This window comes from Dasypus novemcinctus, chromosome 30 (assembly GCF_030445035.2).
Source record: "Dasypus novemcinctus isolate mDasNov1 chromosome 30, mDasNov1.1.hap2, whole genome shotgun sequence".
Classification (NCBI taxonomy): domain Eukaryota; kingdom Metazoa; phylum Chordata; class Mammalia; order Cingulata; family Dasypodidae; genus Dasypus; species Dasypus novemcinctus.
In genome coordinates, this window is record NC_080702.1 from 28,596,200 (window position 1) to 28,614,403 (window position 18,204).

Genomic DNA, 18,204 nt, shown 5'->3' on the forward strand with positions numbered 1-18,204 from the left:
CCCCAAGGAGGCGGCGGCGGAGCCATGGGCAAGGGCGCGTGGGCCTCAGGGGTCCGCGCCGGCTGCAGCCAGGCCGCCGCGGGGCCCGGGACCAGATCCCTGGCGGTGAAGCCACCGCTCCCGCCCAGACTCTTCTTCCTCCTGTTGTTGCTGGAGGCTCCCGGCGCTCGGGCCTCGGGCTACGAGGTGAGCGGGGGGGCCAAAGCACCCAGAGCCCTGGCTGGAGGGGTGCCTGGGTGGGCCTAGGAACGGCGGCCGAAGCGCCTGCATCGTGGGGAGCTGCGGCTGTGCGCACGTCTGTCTGTCTGCCTGCGCCTCTCTTGCGCTTGCTCCTCGGCTTGCCTGGACTTTCCAACAAAACTGGGAGGGATTGGGCCGGTGGGCAGATGTGACCTGCGTGTGTACTTGGGAGCGCCAGCCGCACTCCTCCACTTCCTGGCTGTGACCTCGGACAAGTCACTTTCCCTCTCTGAGCCTCTGCTCTCTCCTGGAACTGGGGATAATTCAGCCTCCCCCCGGGTGGCTGCCTGGCCCTCCCCGATGCTTAATGAACTTGAGCTTCTCCTCTTCTTTGGCCAGGGTGTGAGAGCTGCCCTGGGGGCTGGGCCAAGCGTGAGCTGGATGTGTTCCCCTGGGAGCCACTGGCCTCCTCTGCCCACCATCGGGGTCAGGCCCTCCCCACCCTAGATCGAGGCTTCTCTTGGCCCTGCACCCCCAGCCTCCCAGGGTTACCCACGGGCTCTGTGTGTGTCTGGGGTCTCTGCAGACATGCCCCAAGGCGCAGCCAAACATGCTCAACGTGCACCTGGTGGCGCACTCACACGACGACGTGGGCTGGCTCCAAACGGTGGACCAGTACTTCTACGACAGTGAGTAGCCTGGGCACTGGCCCTGGAACCCCACAGGCCCTCTAAGCCCCTCGAATCCCTCCGGACCCTGCGCGTTGGGGGTGGGACATGCCTGGCTTGGGCTCCTGTGTCAGCAGTATCCTCCTTGGCTCTGTGGCCCCCGGCTGCCCGACTCCTCTCCCCACAGCCAAGAACAATATCCACTATGTAGGTGTGCAGTACATCCTGGACTCGGTCGTCTCTGCCCTGCTGGCCAAGCCCACCCGCCGCTTCATCTACGTGGAGATGGCCTTCTTCACCCGCTGGTGGCACCAGCAGACAAACGCCACAAAGGCGATTGTGCAGGACCTGGTGCGCCAGGGTGAGCCTGCCCCAAGGAAGTGAAAAGAGGAAGACCGGGCCAGCTTCCGTTGCCACCACCCAGGCTTCTGAGATGCTATCAGGCCATGTGCGGGGTGTACGTGCATGTGGTTCCACCTGCCTGAACTTCCATTTATCTGGAGAACTCCTATGCATCCCGCAAGGCCCATCTCCAGGGCTACCCAGGGAAACTTGCCATGTAGGAGGCCCTCTGCCCTAGGTCTGGCTACGCTGGGCTGGAAAGGGCTTGGATAGGCAGCCGGTCACCTACCCTGACCCCGCTCCTAGCCCAGACTGCTGACCCCCACCTGGCCCCTCCTGGCACAGGGCGCTTGGAATTCGCCAACGGCGGCTGGGTGATGAACGACGAGGCCACCACCCACTACGGCGCCATCGTGGACCAGATGACCCTCGGGCTGCGCTTCCTGGAGGACACGTTCGGCGCCGACGGGCGCCCACGAGTGGCCTGGCACATCGACCCCTTCGGCCACTCGCGGGAGCAGGCCTCGCTCTTCGCCCAGGTGCTCCCGGGCCCGCCCTGACCCCCCTGGGTCTGCCGAGCCCCCCCTTCCCTGGGGCGCTCACTCACACCCACCGCTGCCCCATCCCCGGTCCCCTGGGAGCCCACACCCGCCCGGGAGCTGTGAATCCCGCGCCTTTCCCAGGCCCTGCTGTGCCCCCGCTCCCCGTGGTGCCGGCTCCACGGCTCTGACCCCGGCTCCTCCCGGGCTTGGGGACAGCTGGACGCCTGGCCTGCCTTTAAACCTGCTGCATTTCCTGTCCCTGCCCTGGCCCCATCTGTCCTCGGCCCGGGGAGGGGAGAGTTCTCCTGGAACCGGGCCTGTCCCCTCTCGGCTTGGGCCCAGCTTCCTCTCCAAGCTGGACCAGGGAGGGGGGTTTGGCTGTCCTTCTGACCCTTCCCTAAGCTTGGAAATGAGCTGGTGGCCCCCCCGATTTCCACCTGCACCTGAGTCACCAACCCAAGCCGGCCAGAGAGGCGGACGCTGATTCAGATCTGCCTTCTCCTGCGGCTCTGCTCCCGCCCCAACCCCAGATGGGTTTCGATGGCTTATTCTTCGGGCGGCTGGATTACCAAGACAAGAAGGTGCGGGAGGAGATGCTGGAGATGGAGCACGTGTGGCGGGCCAGCGCCAGCCTGCGTCCCCCCGCCGCCGACCTCTTCACGGGTGCGCGTGGGCCCCGGGCGGCCCCGGGCGTGGACTCAGGCTCCCTGTGTCCCTGTGGAAATCCATAACAGTTTATGAGCAAGGACCTGGCAATTCCCTCTTGCCTGTGGCCCTGCAAAATCTGGAGCCCGTCCTGGGCGGGGTGGGGGGGGTAGGCTTTGACCCCAGGGGGGGCTAACCCTGGGCGCGGCCCGCAGGTGTGCTCCCCAACAGATACGACCCCCCGGTAGACTTGTGCTGGGACTCGCTATGCGGCAACAAGCCGGTGGTGGACGACGCCGGCAGCCCCGAGTACAACGCTGATCAGGTGGTGGGACACGTCCTGTATCAGGCTGCCGTCCAGGTACCCCCAGGCCCCGACGGCGTCCACCCCAAGCCGGGCCCTCCCCTGACCCAGGCGCCCCCTAGCTCTCCCCGTCACCCTCCGAGGACGGCAGCAGCCCGCTCGCCGGCACCGGGGCCCCCTCCTGGGCTGGGGTGCGTCCTTGCGTGGCAGCCTCGTCCCTCCCCACTGCAGGCAAGGCCGGATTCGCGGGCCTCAGGGCCCTCGTCTGGGGCCCGATGGAGCCGTCCACACCCACTGTTTTTGTGTGTCAGTGGTCCCACGGGCCACACTTCCACACCTTCACCCACGCCCGCATGTGCGCTGACACTCTCCGTATACCCGGGATGCACCTGTGTGCCGGAAAGCAGGTGGTGCACCTGCTCTGAGACCTCCCCGTCCGCCTGCAGTCCCAGCATTACCGAACTAACCACGTCATGATGACCATGGGCTCGGACTTCCAGTACCAGAACGCCAACATGTGGTTCAAGAACCTGGACAAGCTCATCCGGCTGGTCAACGCCCAGGTCAGCTGGCGTCCCCCCACCCCGTGGCGCCCGCGGGTGGCCCCGTGTCTCTGTGCCTCGGGCTGAGCTAAGCGCACAGCTTCCCATGCTGCGGGAGTTTGTTTTGGCTTCCCAGCGGCTACAACCTTTCTGTGCAGGGGGTTGGCGGGACAACAGGACTCACTGGCTCCTGGTGCTGCAGGCTAGAAGGCTGCAGGGCTCGCCCCCTCCCAGGGTCAGCGCCTTCTGGCCCGCGGCATTCCCCGGGGCTCCGGGCTCTTCCATCTCCTGGCGATGCACATGGGGTGCCTTCCTGCCCTGGGCCCCGCTGACCTCCAGCCTCCGGCTGCTTCTGGGGCTCCCTCCCCCATGTCCAATCTTCTCTGCTTATCAGGCTCTCAGCCACGCTGGGCCAAGGCCCACCCGCCTCCTTCATTTTTCCACCAACGGTTTTAATTATAAAATTGGAGTTATTAGAAAAGTTTAGTAAAGATCACAGTTATGCTTGCACCCTGGTAGTCTTTCAAGGATGGGATTTCTTCTGCCAAATGTTCATTTTCGCCCTCGGCCAGTGGTTTGCACTTAAATGCGTGTTCAGAGCGTCTGATGCCTAAATGTGCACACACGTGTGAGCCCCCCCAGATGCCCCCGAGGGCTCACCCCCCACTCCTTCTCCACAGCAGGCCAACGGCAGCGGTGTCCACGTGCTCTACTCCACCCCCGCCTGTTACCTCTGGCAGCTGCACAAGGCCAACCTCGCCTGGTACCTGGGGGCACCGGGAGGCTGGGGGGTGGGGGGGTCCCCGGGCTGTGGCCGGCCCTCAACGCCCCCGCCCCCAGGTCGGTGAAGAAGGACGACTTCTTCCCCTACGCCGACGAGGCCCACGCGTTCTGGACCGGCTACTTCTCCAGCCGGCCGGCCCTCAAACGCTACGAGCGCCGCAGCTACAACTTCCTGCAGGTGGGGGGGCGCCCGGCTGTGGGGGCGGCCCCGGGGGTCCCGCGCAGACCCGCCGCCCCAACACGCCCCCTGCCCAGGTGTGCAGCCAGCTGGAGGCGCTGGCGGGCCCGGCGGCCAACGAGGGACCCTACGGCAGCGGAGACAGCGCGCCCCTCGGTAGGCGACCCCAGGCGGGCCCCCGGCCCCCTCCGCCGACGCGGGCCCCGGGGGTCGGGCGGGGTGTCCCGCGGAGACCCCGGAGGCTGCCGGTCGCCCGCAGGGGAGGCCATGGCCGTGCTGCAGCACCACGACGCCGTCAGCGGCACCTCCAAGCAGCACGTGGCGGACGACTACGCGCGCCAGCTCGCCGCGGGCTGGGGGCCCTGCGAGGTGCGGGGCGGGGCCTGCGAGGTGCGGGGGCGGGGGCCTGCGAGGTGCGGGGCGGGGCCTGCGCGGCGGAGGCGGGGCCTGCGAGGTGCGCGGGGCGGGGGTTGGGCGGTGCGTGTGGGCGTGGCCTGGGAGGGGGCGGGGCCTGCGAGGTGCGCGGGGCGGGGCCTGCGTGAGGAGGGCCCTGCCGTGGGCGGGGCTTGGGGAGGCCGAAGCTTGATTGGGGTGAATGGTGACAGAGGAGCCTGGGAACTGCGGGGCGGGGTCTGAGAGGGGCGTGGCCTTCGCGAGGTGGGGCCTGGGAAGGGCGGGTCTTGAGAGGAGCGGATGATGGCAGCGGGGCCTGGGAGCTGCAGGGCGTCGCCCGAGAGGGGGCGTGGCCTTAGCGGGGGTGGGGCCTGAGAACCGAGGGGCGGGGCGCAGGCCAGTGGGAGGAGTTTGGAGGGGAGGATGGGGCCCTAGGCCGGGGTTTGGGGATTGTAGAGGCGGGGCTCAGTTTAGGGCACCGAGTCTGAAGGAAAACGGGGCGGGCTGTAGGACAGAGGGCCCGGAAGCGGGTGGGCAGGACGGACGGAAGCGGGGCGGGGCCTGGGGGTGGTGGGGCGGGGCTTGGAAAGGCTCGAGGGGGCACGATCAGGGCAGGCAGGGAGCGGGGCGTGGCCACAGGGGGCGAGGCGGTGGTGGGGGCGGAGACGGGGCGGGGCATTCAGAGCGGCCCTGCCCCTCCGCCTTTCCCACAGGTGCTCCTGAGGAACGCGCTGGCCAAGCTCAGTGGCTCCAAGAGGGACTTCGCGTTCTGCGGCGAACTCAACGTCAGCGTCTGCCCTCCCAGCCAGATGGCGAAGCGCGTGCGCGGGGCCCGGAGGGGCGGGGCCCGGAGGGGCGGGGCCCGGAGGGGCGGGGCCCGGCGGGGCGGGGCCCGGCGGGGCGGGGCCCAACCGGCCTTGCCTGGCCCAGTCAAGCTGGAGAGGGCCCGGGCGCGTGGGCCACGTGGCTCTTGACGTGGCCTCGCCTGGCAGGTGCTCCCGGGCAGGCCTGCTGTGACTCACCTCTGACCCTCCCCACCCAGTTCGAGGTCATCATTTATAACCCCCTGGGGCGCAAGATCGATTGGATGGTGCGGCTGCCGGTCACCAAAGGCGCTTTCCTCGTGAAGGACCCCAATGGGAAGAGCGTGCCTAGTGAAGTGAGTCCCCGGATATGCCCCCGTGAACAGCTCCGTGCTGTCTCCCTCCAGGGACACCTCCCACCCCTGCCCACCTCCCCCCACCCCACCCCCGTTCCCTGCGCACGCCCCCTTTGCTCCCCCACATCTCTCTCCCTCCAGCGCATCTGCCCCACTATGCATATCCCCCCAGGAAGATCTTTTCTATCTGTGATTATCCCGTTGATCCCGAGAGCCCACTCCCCACGAATCTTCTCCCAGATATCTCTTTCCCTCGCTCGTCCTCATAGCTCGCTTGCCCCCACTTCCTCCCTCCCTCCTCTCCCCTCCCACTATCTCGCTGCCCTCCCAGGGGATATTTCCTACTTTGTGACTCTCCTCTGCAAGCTTTTCCTCAGGATTTCTAACACTGCGCCCCATCCCCTACCACCCCCACCCCGCCTAAATTTCTTCCCACCCCCTCCCAGTTACAGGAGTCCTTCCCACCTTGAATTTGACCTGCACTCATTTCACACACACACACCCCACCACGTATGTGTGGCTTTCTATGTACTCACAGGATCTTGACTCGGTTTCCCTCTCTTCCCTCAGGTGGTGATAGTTGACTCGGTTTCCCTCTCTTCCCTCAGGTGGTGACAGTTCCCAGCTCGGACATCCAAGGGCCACACCCCGAGCTGCTCTTCTCAGCCTCAGTGCCCGCCCTGGGCTTCAGCATCTATTCAGTGGCCCGGCTGCCTGCCCGGAGACCCCATTTCCACCCCCTGCCGCCCACACCCCTCGAGCCCAAGACCCGCCTCCTGACCATCAAAAATAAGGTGAGACCCCTTTTGACTCCCTTCCCCACCTCCGTGACACATTTGACTTTTCGTGGTGAACTCTGTGAGCTTGAGCCAGAAAGTTCATGGATGAGCGCCAACCCCCTGTCCCCCCATCATTGTGTGTCCCCAAGCAAGCCCCCTCTTTCCTCTGAGCCGCAGTGTGTCTCCTGAGGCTCTTGTGAGGACCCAGTGTGATCAGAAGTGATACCTAGCACATACGTCACTGCTGCTGGCCGGTGGGGGTTGCAGTGTCACATGGGGAAGGGATCAGGGAAGGCCTTCCTGACAGGGTGACATTTAAGGGGAGACCCGTGGGAAGAGCTGAAGTGATCCAGGCAGGGAGCAGCACCCTCAGGAGGAGGGTGCTTGGTGTCCGGGGATCCCCAAGGAAGCCCGTGTGGCAGAGGCAGAGTAGGGAGTGGGTGGCAATGAGAGGGGAGGGCAGGGAGGGCAGATTGTGCAGGGACCTGGGGGCCACGGGAGGACTTTGTTATCACGAAGAAGCCACAGGAGGGTCCAGAGCTGCATTTTTTAAAAAAAGTCCTTGTGCTCCTCCATTAAAAAAAAGAAAGTAAAATTAGGAGGTTTGGGGAAGATGGTGTGAGAGTAGCTTAGACAATGTGTAGGTCTCCTGCAAAATTGGGAAGAAAGCCTAAAATTCATCCGAGGGATCCACTTTGGGAACCTGCAGGCCAGAAGGGTCACTCGTGTCATCCAAGAGGGACTGGGGACGGAGAGACAGGCCAAAGGGAAAACTGAGTTGATGTCCACTGCCTGAGAACGCCACCCATCCCCCAGTCCTGAGGCAAACAGCCTTGGTAAAACCTGCAGCTGAACAGCCAGTGGAGAGGGAAAAGGACGTAGTCCTCGCTGTGAAGAGGAAGGACGTGTCGGAGGGCTGTGTGTAGTTTCTCTTCAGTGAATTTAACCAACATGACTTGAACTGCTGGTTTAGCAGTGCTGTTAGTGGAAATCGAAGGCTTATCTTGGTGGAAGGGTTTGCTGAAGAACACCATTTGCTGGCCAGCTGGGAAAGTGAAGGAAGACAAGACTTGTCTGTACCATTTTTTTTGCCCCCAGGCATGGGAGATCTGGTATATGCCCCATTCCTGGCTCCCTGGCTCTGTTTTGACAACTTCAACAGGGAAATCTTAAAGTTTTAGAAACAATTTAAAGCAAAAATCAAAGAAGGCAAGAGAGAGAAATTGATCGACAAGAGAGAGAAGGCGATCAACAGAGAATTAATCAATAGAAATTGATCACCAATGTAATCTGATGCCTAGATGGTGACAAAATATAACATGCCATACTAAGGAACAGGAAGATATGACGTAGCTAAAGGAATAAATGAAGAATCCAGACAGAGACACAGGATTTAAGACAACTAGCCAAGGATGTTCACACAAACCTCCTTAATCACTTTGAGGTGAGGGAAGCGGACGTGGCTCAACTGATAGAGCGTCCGCCTACCATATAGAGGGTCCAGGGTTCAAACCCAGGGCCTCCTGACCCATGTGGTGAGCTGGCCCACGCACAGTGCTGATGCGCACAAGGAGTGCCGGGCCACGCAGGGGTGTCCCCTGCATAGGGGAGCCCCACATGCAAGGAGTGCGCCCCTCAAGGAGAGCTGCCCCATGTGAAAAAAAGTGCAAACTGCCCAGAAGTGGAGAGCTGATACAGCAAGATGACGCAAAGAAAAGAGACACAGATTCCCGGTGCCGCTGACAAGAATACAAGCAGACAAAGAAGAACACACAGCAAATGGACACAGCAGACAATGGTGGGTGGGGGGGAAGTGGAGAGAAATAAAAGAAAAAAAAAAAAAGAACATAACATATCAAAACTTATGGGATACAACAAAGGCAGTGCTGAGAGGGAAATGTGTAGACCTCAGTGCTTATATAAAAAAGAAAGAGTTAAAATCAAAGGCCTAACTGGACACCTGAAGGAACTAGAAAAAGAACAGCAAACCAACCCCAAAGTAAGCAAAAGGAAAGAAATAATAAAGATTAGAGCAGAAATAAATGAAATAGAGAGGAAACAAAACAATAGAGAGAACCAACAGAACTAAAAGTTTGTCCTTCAGAAAGATCAGCAAAAATGATAAACCCTTTGGAAGATTAACAGATTTTAAAAGATAACGCAAAGAAATAAAATCAGAAATGAGAAGGGTGACATTACCACTGACCCAACAGAAATGAAAGAGATAAGAGGATGCTATGAACAACTGTATGCCAACAAACTAGACAACGTGATGAAATGGACAAATTCCTAGAAACATATGAACAACTCACTCTGACCCTAGAAGAAATAGAAGACCTCAGCAAACACACACAAGTTAAAAAAAATTGAAAGAGTCATCAAAAACCTCTCAAAAATGAAAAGCCTAGGATCAGATGGCTTCTCATGTGAATTCTTCTGATCATTTAAAGAAGATTTAATACCAATATTGCTTTCACTCTTCCAAAAAAAATTGAACAGGAAGGAATGCTACCAAACTCATTCTACAAGACTAACATCACCCTTATACCAAAGCCAAAAAAAAAGATATTACGAAAAAGAAAAATCACAGACCAATTTCTCTAATAAATATAGATGGAAAACTCCTAAACAAAATACTTGCTAGCTGAATCCAGAAACACACTGAAAAAAGTTTACGTCGTGACCACCTGGGCTTTTTACCAGTTATGCAAGGGTGATTCAACATAAGAAAATCAGTGTAACATACCACATTAATGATCACCTCACTAGATGCAGAAAAATACATCTTTTTTTTTTAATGTTTCATTGTTTCCTAGAAACAGTTCTAAGTTAGCTGTTATTCAAGGTTACTGTGGGGGTAGATGGGGGTTTTTTAACTCATTACTCAAAATCTTGCTCATGTCGCTCCCTTAACCAGTAAGATGTTTCTAATTATATTTTTCAAAATTTTAGCACACCACATAGTGCAACCGAGTTCAAGGATGTGGACTGATAATACATGTGATATTTGTTGCTGTCATTTTGCCAGGATCTTTTTTGTCATGTGAAGAAAGTTTTTCTATAATATTTCAGTTAGTTGCTGCTGAATTATAAGACTGAAGATTTTCACATGTATTTTCAAGTGAAAATGATTACATTTCTGTTTATTTTCTGCAAGTAGTTAAATGGTTTAAACTCTCTTTATTAGAAAAATGAGGAATCTCTAAATAGCAATTGCATAGAGATACGATCTGAACAAGATTACCTGAGCATAGTATCATCTTTGAAGGTGCTTGTTTAAATATCGGTTCAATTTCCTTTAAGTTTATGGGTATTCTTTTTTAATGTCTCATGTAAGTTAATTTTAGTAATTTATATCTTACTAAAAAGACACCTTTTAAATTATGTGGATTTTAAATTTACTAGTATATCAACCTTATACTATGTATAATTCCTTTACTCTGTATTTCTCCTTTTCTAATGCTTGGTTTTGAAATTATTCTTTAACTGTTTTAGAAAGACATTTCTTGATAAACTCACTCTGAAAGAGAGAAATAAAAGGAAACTTTCTTAATATGATAAAGGGCATACTGATAAAGTGAAAAACTCACAGCTAACATTGTACTCAATGATGACAGACTGAAAGCTTTCCCACTGAGATTGGGAACAAGACAAGAATACCCACTCTCTCCCCTGGTATTCAACATTGTGCTTAACAAGGGGTCCATGAGCTTGAATTGAAATTTTAAAAAAAACATTATTCTTGTGGGGACATGTTGGTGTGGGTGTGATATATTTATTAAATAATACACCTTATAGTATGGACTTAGTAAGGGGTCCAAGGTTTTGACCTGACTGGCAGAGGGGTCCATGGAACAAAAAAAGGTTAAGAATCCCTGAACTAAAACCATAAAACTCCTAGAAGAAAATATAAGGAAATAAGTTCAAGATCTTGTGGTAGCAGAGATGTACTTACCAAATGCAATGGATGTGTCATGATGATGGGAATGAGTGTTGCTGGGGGGGGAGTGGTGGGGTGGGGGTGGTGGGGTTGAAGGGTCCTCATATATTTTTTTTAATGTAATATTTTTACAAAATCAATTAAAAAATAAATAAATAAACAAACAAAAAAAAAAAAGATCTTGTGGTAGGTGGTGATTTCTTGGACCTTTATCCAAAGCACGAGCAATGAAAGAAAAATAAGATAAATGGGACTTCCTCAGAATTAAACACTTTTATGTTTCAAAGCTTTTGTTAAGAAGGCTAAAGACAGCCAACTCAATGGGGAAAAAGTCTTTGGAAACCACATATCTGACAATGGCTTGAGTTCCATGTTATATAAAGAGGTCATACAACTTAATGACAAAACAACAAGCAACCCAGTTAAAAAATGGGCAAAAGACTTGAATAGACATTTTTCCAAAGAGGAAATACAAATGGCCAAAAAGCACATGAGAAGAAGCTCAACATCACTAGCTATTAGGAAACTGCAGATCAAAATTACAATGAGATATAATTTCACACTCTACAGAATGGCCATTATTTTAAAAGAAAACAGAACAGAAAACTACAAGTGCTGGAGAGGATGTGGAGAAATGGGAACACTCCCTCACGGTTGGTGGGAGTGTAAAATGGTGCAGCCTCTGTGGAAGACAGTTTGGCAGTTCCTCAGGAAGCTAAATATAGAACTACCAGATACACCGGCAAAAGACGGAGACAACCTAAGTCTCCATCAGCCGGTTAATGGATGAACAAAATTTGGATTATACATACAGTGGAATACCATTCAGCTGTAAGAAGAAATGAATGTAAGAAGAAGGAATGACAATATGGAGGAAGAAACTTGAGGACATTATGTTGATAGAAATAAGCCAGACACAAAAGGATCAATTTTTTTGTGGTCTCATTGACATGAACTAAATAGGATGAGTAGACTTAGGGAGTTGGACTATGGAGTGTAGGTTAGTAGGAGATGGATTTTGGGTTGAGAAGATACAGCCGATGCTTACTAAACATAAGGTCGATTGTACATATGTGGTAATGGATGGAGTTGAGGGTAACACATAACGATGAGTATAGCAAACAGTTTATGGGTGTGACTCTTGCTGAAACAGTCTGGGGAGGTTAAGGTGATTTGGAGGACAGTTGGAGGATAATATAGGGGATGTAAAACAGTGGTTTTGGTGGTACATAAGGATTGTGGTTAATAATATGAATACAGGAATGCTCTTCTATGACAAGGTGTTAAGAGTGTCAGAAAAGTATAACGTATAAAAATATATGTAACAAAGCTTATAGTTAAGAATAATATTGTGATTTTTTTTTGTAGCAAAAGAAAAGAAGTTAACCTATCAATGCTACAGGTCAAAATTTTAAAATATGGGGTTTGGTTTTATGAGATATGAGTAAGCATTTTTCCTCTTCTTCATTTTCTTCACTAACAACGAGACCTGGATCATGTCACTTAGCCAACCTGTGCACATCTGTGGTTCTCCCCGAACACTGGTGGAACAACTGAGTTTGTTAGGATTAAATGAGATAAAAATGCCTGGACAGAACTCTTTTTGGAGTAAGCCTTCCATAACTGATTGAGCTGCCTTTTGTCCTTTTATTTCTTTTTAATTGGAAATAAAGTTGTTAAAAATGAAAATCAAACATCATATTTCACAGTAGCATTGGTATAAAGATGAATATAATCCAGTCTGGGTTCATTATTATTATTATTATATTCAAGCTTCCTACTCTTTCTAAAATAAGTTAAAATGGGAACTATTCCCACGGGCCCGGAGGTCTGGTTTCTGCCTGGGCTGCAAAAGTAGGTCCCGGGTCCATAAAGGGCCAGAATGGGATTTAGGAGTCGCCGGCGCCCCCTGGCGGCCTGGGGGAGCAGCCTGGGGTGGACCAGCGGGCAAGCAGGGAGAGGCACAGTGGTCCCAGAAAGTGGGATGGCCGTGGACAGCAGGGCACGCTTGGAGATGGAGCACTCAGGATTTGCTACCAGGATCAGGTGTGAGCAGTGACGAGGAGGTAGGGGTGAGTCCAGGGTCGCGCTCGTCCCTGACGGCTGTCCCTTCTCCCTGCCCAGCACATCCGGGCTGCCTTCGACCCCAACACGGGGCTCTTGGTAGAGCTGGAGAACCTGGACCAGAAGCTCGTGCTGCCCGTTGAGCAGGCCTTCTACTGGTGAGCAAGGCCCACCTGGGCAGGGAGGGGCCCCGAGGGCAGCCAGGGCCCCCGTGCCTGACGCTCGCCCTGCCCGGCCCCAGGTACAACGCCAACATAGGTGACAAACTCAGCTCCCAGGTCTCAGGTGCCTACATCTTCAGGCCTGAACAAGACGCAAAGCCCGTGAGAAACTCGGCTGCAACCCGCCTGGTGAAGGTCTGAGGCCGGGAGTGATGGGAGGAGATTGGAGGGGAGTGGGGTTCAAAACACGGGGAGGGAGCTGGGGGGAGCAGTTGTATCAGAGTTACCCAAAGGAATTGCCTATAACAAGACAGAAGGTTCTTCCCTGCTAACAAGTCTGGCTGGGCCATTCAGGGCAGGTGGGTGGCTCCACCCTTTTCCATCTCTTTGCTCCGCCTTCCTCAATGTTCAGCTTCCAGCTCATGATTCAAGATGGCTGCTCAAGCTCCAGCCATCACAGCTGCATTCAAGCCAGTGGGAGAGAGAAAGGGGCAAGGAAGAAAGTTGTTCACCGCAGTTTGATCGCCTTCCACTGGGCAGGCTGGGGTCACACAGCACCTCGTGGCTTTGGGGAGCCTGGGAAATACGGTCTTTATCCCAGGTTGCCATGCAACAAGGTGGAGTCATTAGTGTAGAAGGAAAGGAGATGGGGTGATGGTGAGCAAACAAGAGTGTCTCCCTCCAGGATGATGTGGCTGAGCTGAGGGGGAGCAGTGAGGGCAGCACACGGGTCAGGTGGGGGAGGTCAGGGGCTTCCCAGCCTGTGTCCTCGGCCCTGCCCCTGACGTAAGCCATCATGGGGTCCACATCGGGGGGGACATTTGCTGGGCTCACGGCTGCCCGCCGCCCCCCACCCCACCCCCTGTGCCCGCAGACACCCTTGGTCCAGGAGGTGCACCAGAACTTCTCGGCCTGGTGCTCCCAGGTGGTCCGCCTGTACCCGGGCCAGAGGCACCTGGAGCTGGAGTGGACGGTGGGACCGATACCCGTGGAGTGAGTGGCCCGGGACTGGGGTGAGGGCTGGGGCAGGGCGCCCTTCAGGCGAGGCCCACAACTTTGCCATCCCATCAGGCGCAGCGAAGACAGGGGGAAGGAGATCGTGAGTCGCTTCGACACGCCGCTGGAGACAGGTGGACGTTTCTACACGGACAGCAACGGCCGGGAGATCCTGGAGAGGAGGTGGAGCGGCTGGGGACGCTGGGGGCAGGGGCTGGTCTGGGGTATCTTGGGGACCAGGGGTGGGGGAGGGGCATTTGCTGAGAACTGTGAGTGCGGGAGGGAGGGGTGAGGAGTGGAAGTGGGACCGGGCCCCAGGTGCCACCAGACCCCCCCCTTGCCCCACTCCAGGCGGGATTATCGGCCCACCTGGGACCTAGACCAGACCGAGCCGGTGGCAGGAAACTATTACCCCGTCAACACCCGCATCTACATCACGGTACCTGTGCCCTGCCCCCCAGCCTGCCCCCACCTGCTCCCTCCACCCTTCTCCAGCGCGGGGCCACCCCTCTTAGCGCCTCCTGGCTGTCCTTGGCCGCCGCCGTCCATCCCCGGGGCAGGCTGGCAGCGGGTCCCCTGACTGTGGCCCCTCACCCCAGGATGGGAAGGTGCAGCTGACGGTGCTGACCGACCGCTCTCAGGGGGGCAGCAGCCTGCGGGACGGCTCCCTGGAGCTCATGGTGAGTGGTCAGAGCCCCGCGGGATCTCCGCCACCCCCGGGGCCCCTGCCGGACCCGGAAGCCCGGTTCTCTCCTGTTCTCTGCTTAGGTGTCCCCCCTCTCGGCTTGCTGAGACCCCCGTTCCTACGTGAGACTTCTCTGTGCCATTTGGAAAGTCCAGTCCTTGCCCAGGACCCCCCAGGCCCTGACGTGCCCCGGCCAGGCCCTCCTTACTCGTGGGGCGCCCCTCCCCAGCCCTCACCTACATCCTCGTCGATCCCCCCACCCTTTCCCCTCTGAATCTGGGCTCTCCCCCCAGCCCTTACCCCACCTGACCCAGGCACCCCCGCCCTGGCCGCTGTCCGCAGGTGCACCGAAGGCTCCTGAGAGACGATAACCGCGGCATGGGGGAGCCGCTGGCGGAGGCGGGCACGGACGGGCAGGGGCCGGGGCTGTGGGTGCGCGGCCGCCACCTCGTGCTGCTGGACAAGGCCGAGGCCGCGGCCGCCGGGCACCGGCTGCAGGCGGAGCGGGAGGTGCTGGCGCCGCAGGTGGTGCTGGCCGTGGGCGGTGGCACCCCCTACCGCCGCGGGGCCGCCCCTCGCAAGCAGGTGAGGGGCTGGGGGGGGGAGAGGGAGGACAGGAACTTCCCGCGGGGGGTGCTGCCAGCGGGACCCTAAGATAGCCCCTGCCCCCAGGCTCAGCCAGGACCCCCCCCCCCCCCACCGCAGGCCTGGCCCTAGGGCATCCCAGCCCCTTCCGGCATAGATGGGGCACGCCCCAACTCTTCTGGTCCTTGCCACCACCTCCCCAGGCCCTGCCCCACCTCGCCCCCTGGGCTCAGCCCCTTCCCGGGTCCACCCCTTCCTGGGTCCACCGGGTCTTCTCTTTGGCTCAGGCCTCCCCCTCACAGCCCACCACCCCTCCTTGGCTAACCCAATGGAGAGCCCCCTTTGACAACGCCCGAGCCACTCCCGTCCCCATCCGATCCCGCCCTTCCCTGGCTCAGCCCTGCTTCTCCAGCCCAAGCTCCACCCCTCCTGTCTGAGCCCCGCCTCCAGGCCGAGCCCCACCCACCTCTGCTTCACCCCGCCCCTTCTGCTCAAGCCACGCCCTCTACATGTAGCACTCCTACTTGGTCCCAGGCTCAGCCCCGCCCCTCCCGGGTTAAGCCCGCCCTCTACTGCTCAGCCCTCAAGCACCATCCCTTGCCGCCCAAGTCCCGCCTGTCCCCGGCTCCGCCCACGGTTCAGCCTCGACCTTGCATTCCAATTCTCGTCTGTCATCCAAGTTCTGCCCCTCCCCAGCTAGGCTCCGCCCCCTAGGGTTCAGCTACTTCTTCCAAGTCCAGCTGCTCCACGGCACATCCCAGCCCCGAACCCGATTGAGTCGTGCCCCTCCGCAGCGCTGTCCCGCCCCTCGAATCCTAAATCCCGCCCCTCCCGGCTGAACCTCGCCCCCCCTTGGTCAAGCCACGCCCACCCAGGCTCCAGACACAGCCCGGGCCTTCCAGTGCAGCCCCGCCCACCCCAGTGTAAGCCCCGCCCCTCCCTCCTGAGTCGGTCTCCTCCCTGCCTGTCCTTCCTTCACCTTAGCCCCGCCCCTCCCGGTCAAGCCACGCCCACCCTGGCTCTTGGTTCAGTCCCACTCTCCAGGCTTAGTCCCGCCCACTCCGCCCCTGCTTCAGCCCTGCCCTCCCACGTGTGACACGCCCACCGGCCCCAGGCTCAGCCCTGCCCTCCTGGTCAAGCCCCACCTTCCCACGTGTGTCGCGCCCACCAGGCCCCAGGCTCAGCCCCGCCTCTCCCACATGAGCCCTGCTCCTCCGGGGCTCAGTCCCGCCCTTCCACCTTAGCCCCGCCCCTCCCGGTCGAGCCACACCCACCCTGGCTCTTGGTTCAGTCCCGCTCTCCAGGCTTAGTCCCGCCCACTCTGCCCCAGATTCAGCCCCGCCCTCCCACCTGTGGCACGCCCGCCAGGCCCAGGCTCAGCCCCGCCCCTCCCGGTCAAGCCCCGCCCTCCCACCTGTGGCACGCCCGCCAGGCCCAGGCTCAGCCCCGCCCCTCCCGGTCAAGCCCCACCCTCCCACCTGTGGCACGCCCGCCAGGCCCAGGCTCAGCCCCACCCTCCCGGTCAAGCCCTGCCCTCCCACGTGTGGCACGCCCTCCAGGCCCAGGCTCCCCGCCCCTCCCGGTCAAGCCCCGCCCTCCCGCGTGCGGCACACCCGCCAGGCCCAGGCTCAGCCCCGCCCTCCCGGTCAAGCCCCGCCCTCCCACTTGTGGCACGCCCACTGGCCCCAGGCTCAGCCCCGCCCTCCTGGTCAAGCCCCGCCCTCCCACCTGTGGCACGCCCGCCAGGCCCAGGCTCAGCCCCGCCCTCTGGGTCAAGCCCCGCCCTCCCGCGTGTGGCACGCCCACCGGCCCCAGGCTCAGCCCCGCCCTCTGTGTCAAGCCACGCCCTCCCACGTGTGGCACGCCCACCGGCCCCAGGCTCAGCCCCGCCCTCTGGGTCAAGCCACGCCCTCCCACGTGTGGCACGCCCACCGGCCCCAGGCTCAGCCCCGCCCCCCCGTGAAGCCCCGCCCTCCCACGTGTGGCACGCCCACCGGCCCCAGGCTCAGCCCCGCCCCTCCGGTCCCTGCAGTTCTCCGCGCTGCGCAGGGAGCTGCCGCCCTCCGTGCACCTGCTCACGCTGGCCCGCTGGGACTCGCGGACCCTGCTGCTGCGCCTCGAGCACCAGTTCGCCGTTGGGGAGGACTCGGGCCGCAACCTGAGCTCCCCCGTGACCTTGGACTTGCGGGTGAGCAGAGGTGGAAGGGGACAGAGAGGGGGAGCGGGAAACCCGGCTCTGCTCTGCCCATTCTCACCTGGCCCACCCATGCCCGCAGTACCTGTTCTCCGCCTTCACCATCACCCACCTGCGGGAGACCACGCTGGCTGCCAACCAGCCCCGGAGGGCCGCGTCCAGGCTCCAGTGGAACACGAACACGGGTGGGCGCCTGCCCGGGGGCGGGGGCTGGGGCGGGCGCGCGGCGTGGGGAAGCTGGCCAGGCCCGGCACAGAGCGCAAGGGGCTGGGGCGGGTCCAGCGAATTAGCCATGGGCCTTGAGGGCTTGGGGACGGGGGTCCCGCTGCAAGATCGAGATTTGAGTCTAGGGGCCACGTCTAGCTCTGCCAGGCACTGGGGAGGGACCTGAGGATCTGGGGGTGGTCTCCCGGCCCTGGGAAGCGGCGTGAGGTCCTGGGGGCAGATGTGGGGGTGCAGGGCTGTGTCCAGGCCAAGACGGGGAGCTGGGCTGGGGGAGGTGGAGGAAGGGCTGTACCCCTCATTCCTTCTCTTCCTCTACCGCAGGCCCCGTGCCCCAGACCGCACCCCCGGCCCTGGATCCTATCGCTGTCACGCTGCGGCCCATGGAAATCCGCACCTTCTTGGCCTCTGTCCAGTGGAAAGAGAATGGCAGGACGAACCCTTCGTGAGCCCGAGGCCCTCCTTTAGGGTCAGAGACGCCCCCCCCCGCTGTGCTGGTGCCAATGACCGTCATTAAAATGCCACCACCAAGCCCAGCTCAGGCGTGGCTGAGCGTTTTTTCGGGATGGGGATAGAATTTCTGACCCAGAGAAGTCAGACACCCTCCCTCCCTCTAGGCCGCTGGGCTCCTCCCCCCAGGGCCCCCCCCCCTCACCAACCCCTCCCTCCCCCTCCTCTGTTTTACCCTTTCACCCACCCAGGCCGGGCAGGACCAGGGCTGGGTCTGGGGCCCAGAGAACCAGAGCCCCTGGGTGCTGCCTGGCTAGGCCCCGGGGGAGCCCGGCGCCGAGGGCGGGGCATCAGGGAGGTCTCCCTGGAGGAGGTGGCGGCAGCGGCAAGGG

General features: G+C 58.9%; 1 protein-coding gene across 6 annotated transcripts; it reads left to right on the forward strand.

Moving 5' to 3' along the window:
* Window positions 1-20: 20 nt before the first annotated feature.
* On the forward strand, window positions 21-17,898 carry LOC101424531 (lysosomal alpha-mannosidase-like). Of its 6 annotated transcripts, none has more exons than XM_058290153.1 (24): window positions 21-186; window positions 767-869; window positions 1,036-1,209; window positions 1,536-1,729; window positions 2,263-2,395; window positions 2,593-2,738; window positions 3,128-3,244; window positions 3,904-3,986; window positions 4,064-4,184; window positions 4,262-4,340; window positions 4,444-4,553; window positions 5,291-5,398; window positions 5,620-5,736; window positions 6,345-6,530; window positions 12,580-12,677; window positions 12,761-12,875; window positions 13,555-13,673; window positions 13,752-13,859; window positions 14,028-14,115; window positions 14,276-14,356; window positions 14,704-14,946; window positions 16,979-17,134; window positions 17,223-17,325; window positions 17,687-17,898. In XM_058290153.1, exons 1-24 carry the CDS (start codon window positions 25-27, stop codon window positions 17,809-17,811), a joined length of 3,069 nt encoding a protein of 1,022 aa, XP_058146136.1. In that variant the 5' UTR covers window positions 21-24; the 3' UTR covers window positions 17,812-17,898. The 6 variants fall into 6 exon arrangements, with proteins under 6 accessions (XP_058146136.1, XP_071068859.1, XP_071068858.1 ...); XM_071212758.1 differs by having other exon boundaries at window positions 13,758-13,859; XM_071212757.1 differs by having other exon boundaries at window positions 3,907-3,986.
* Window positions 17,899-18,204: the final 306 nt, after the last annotated feature.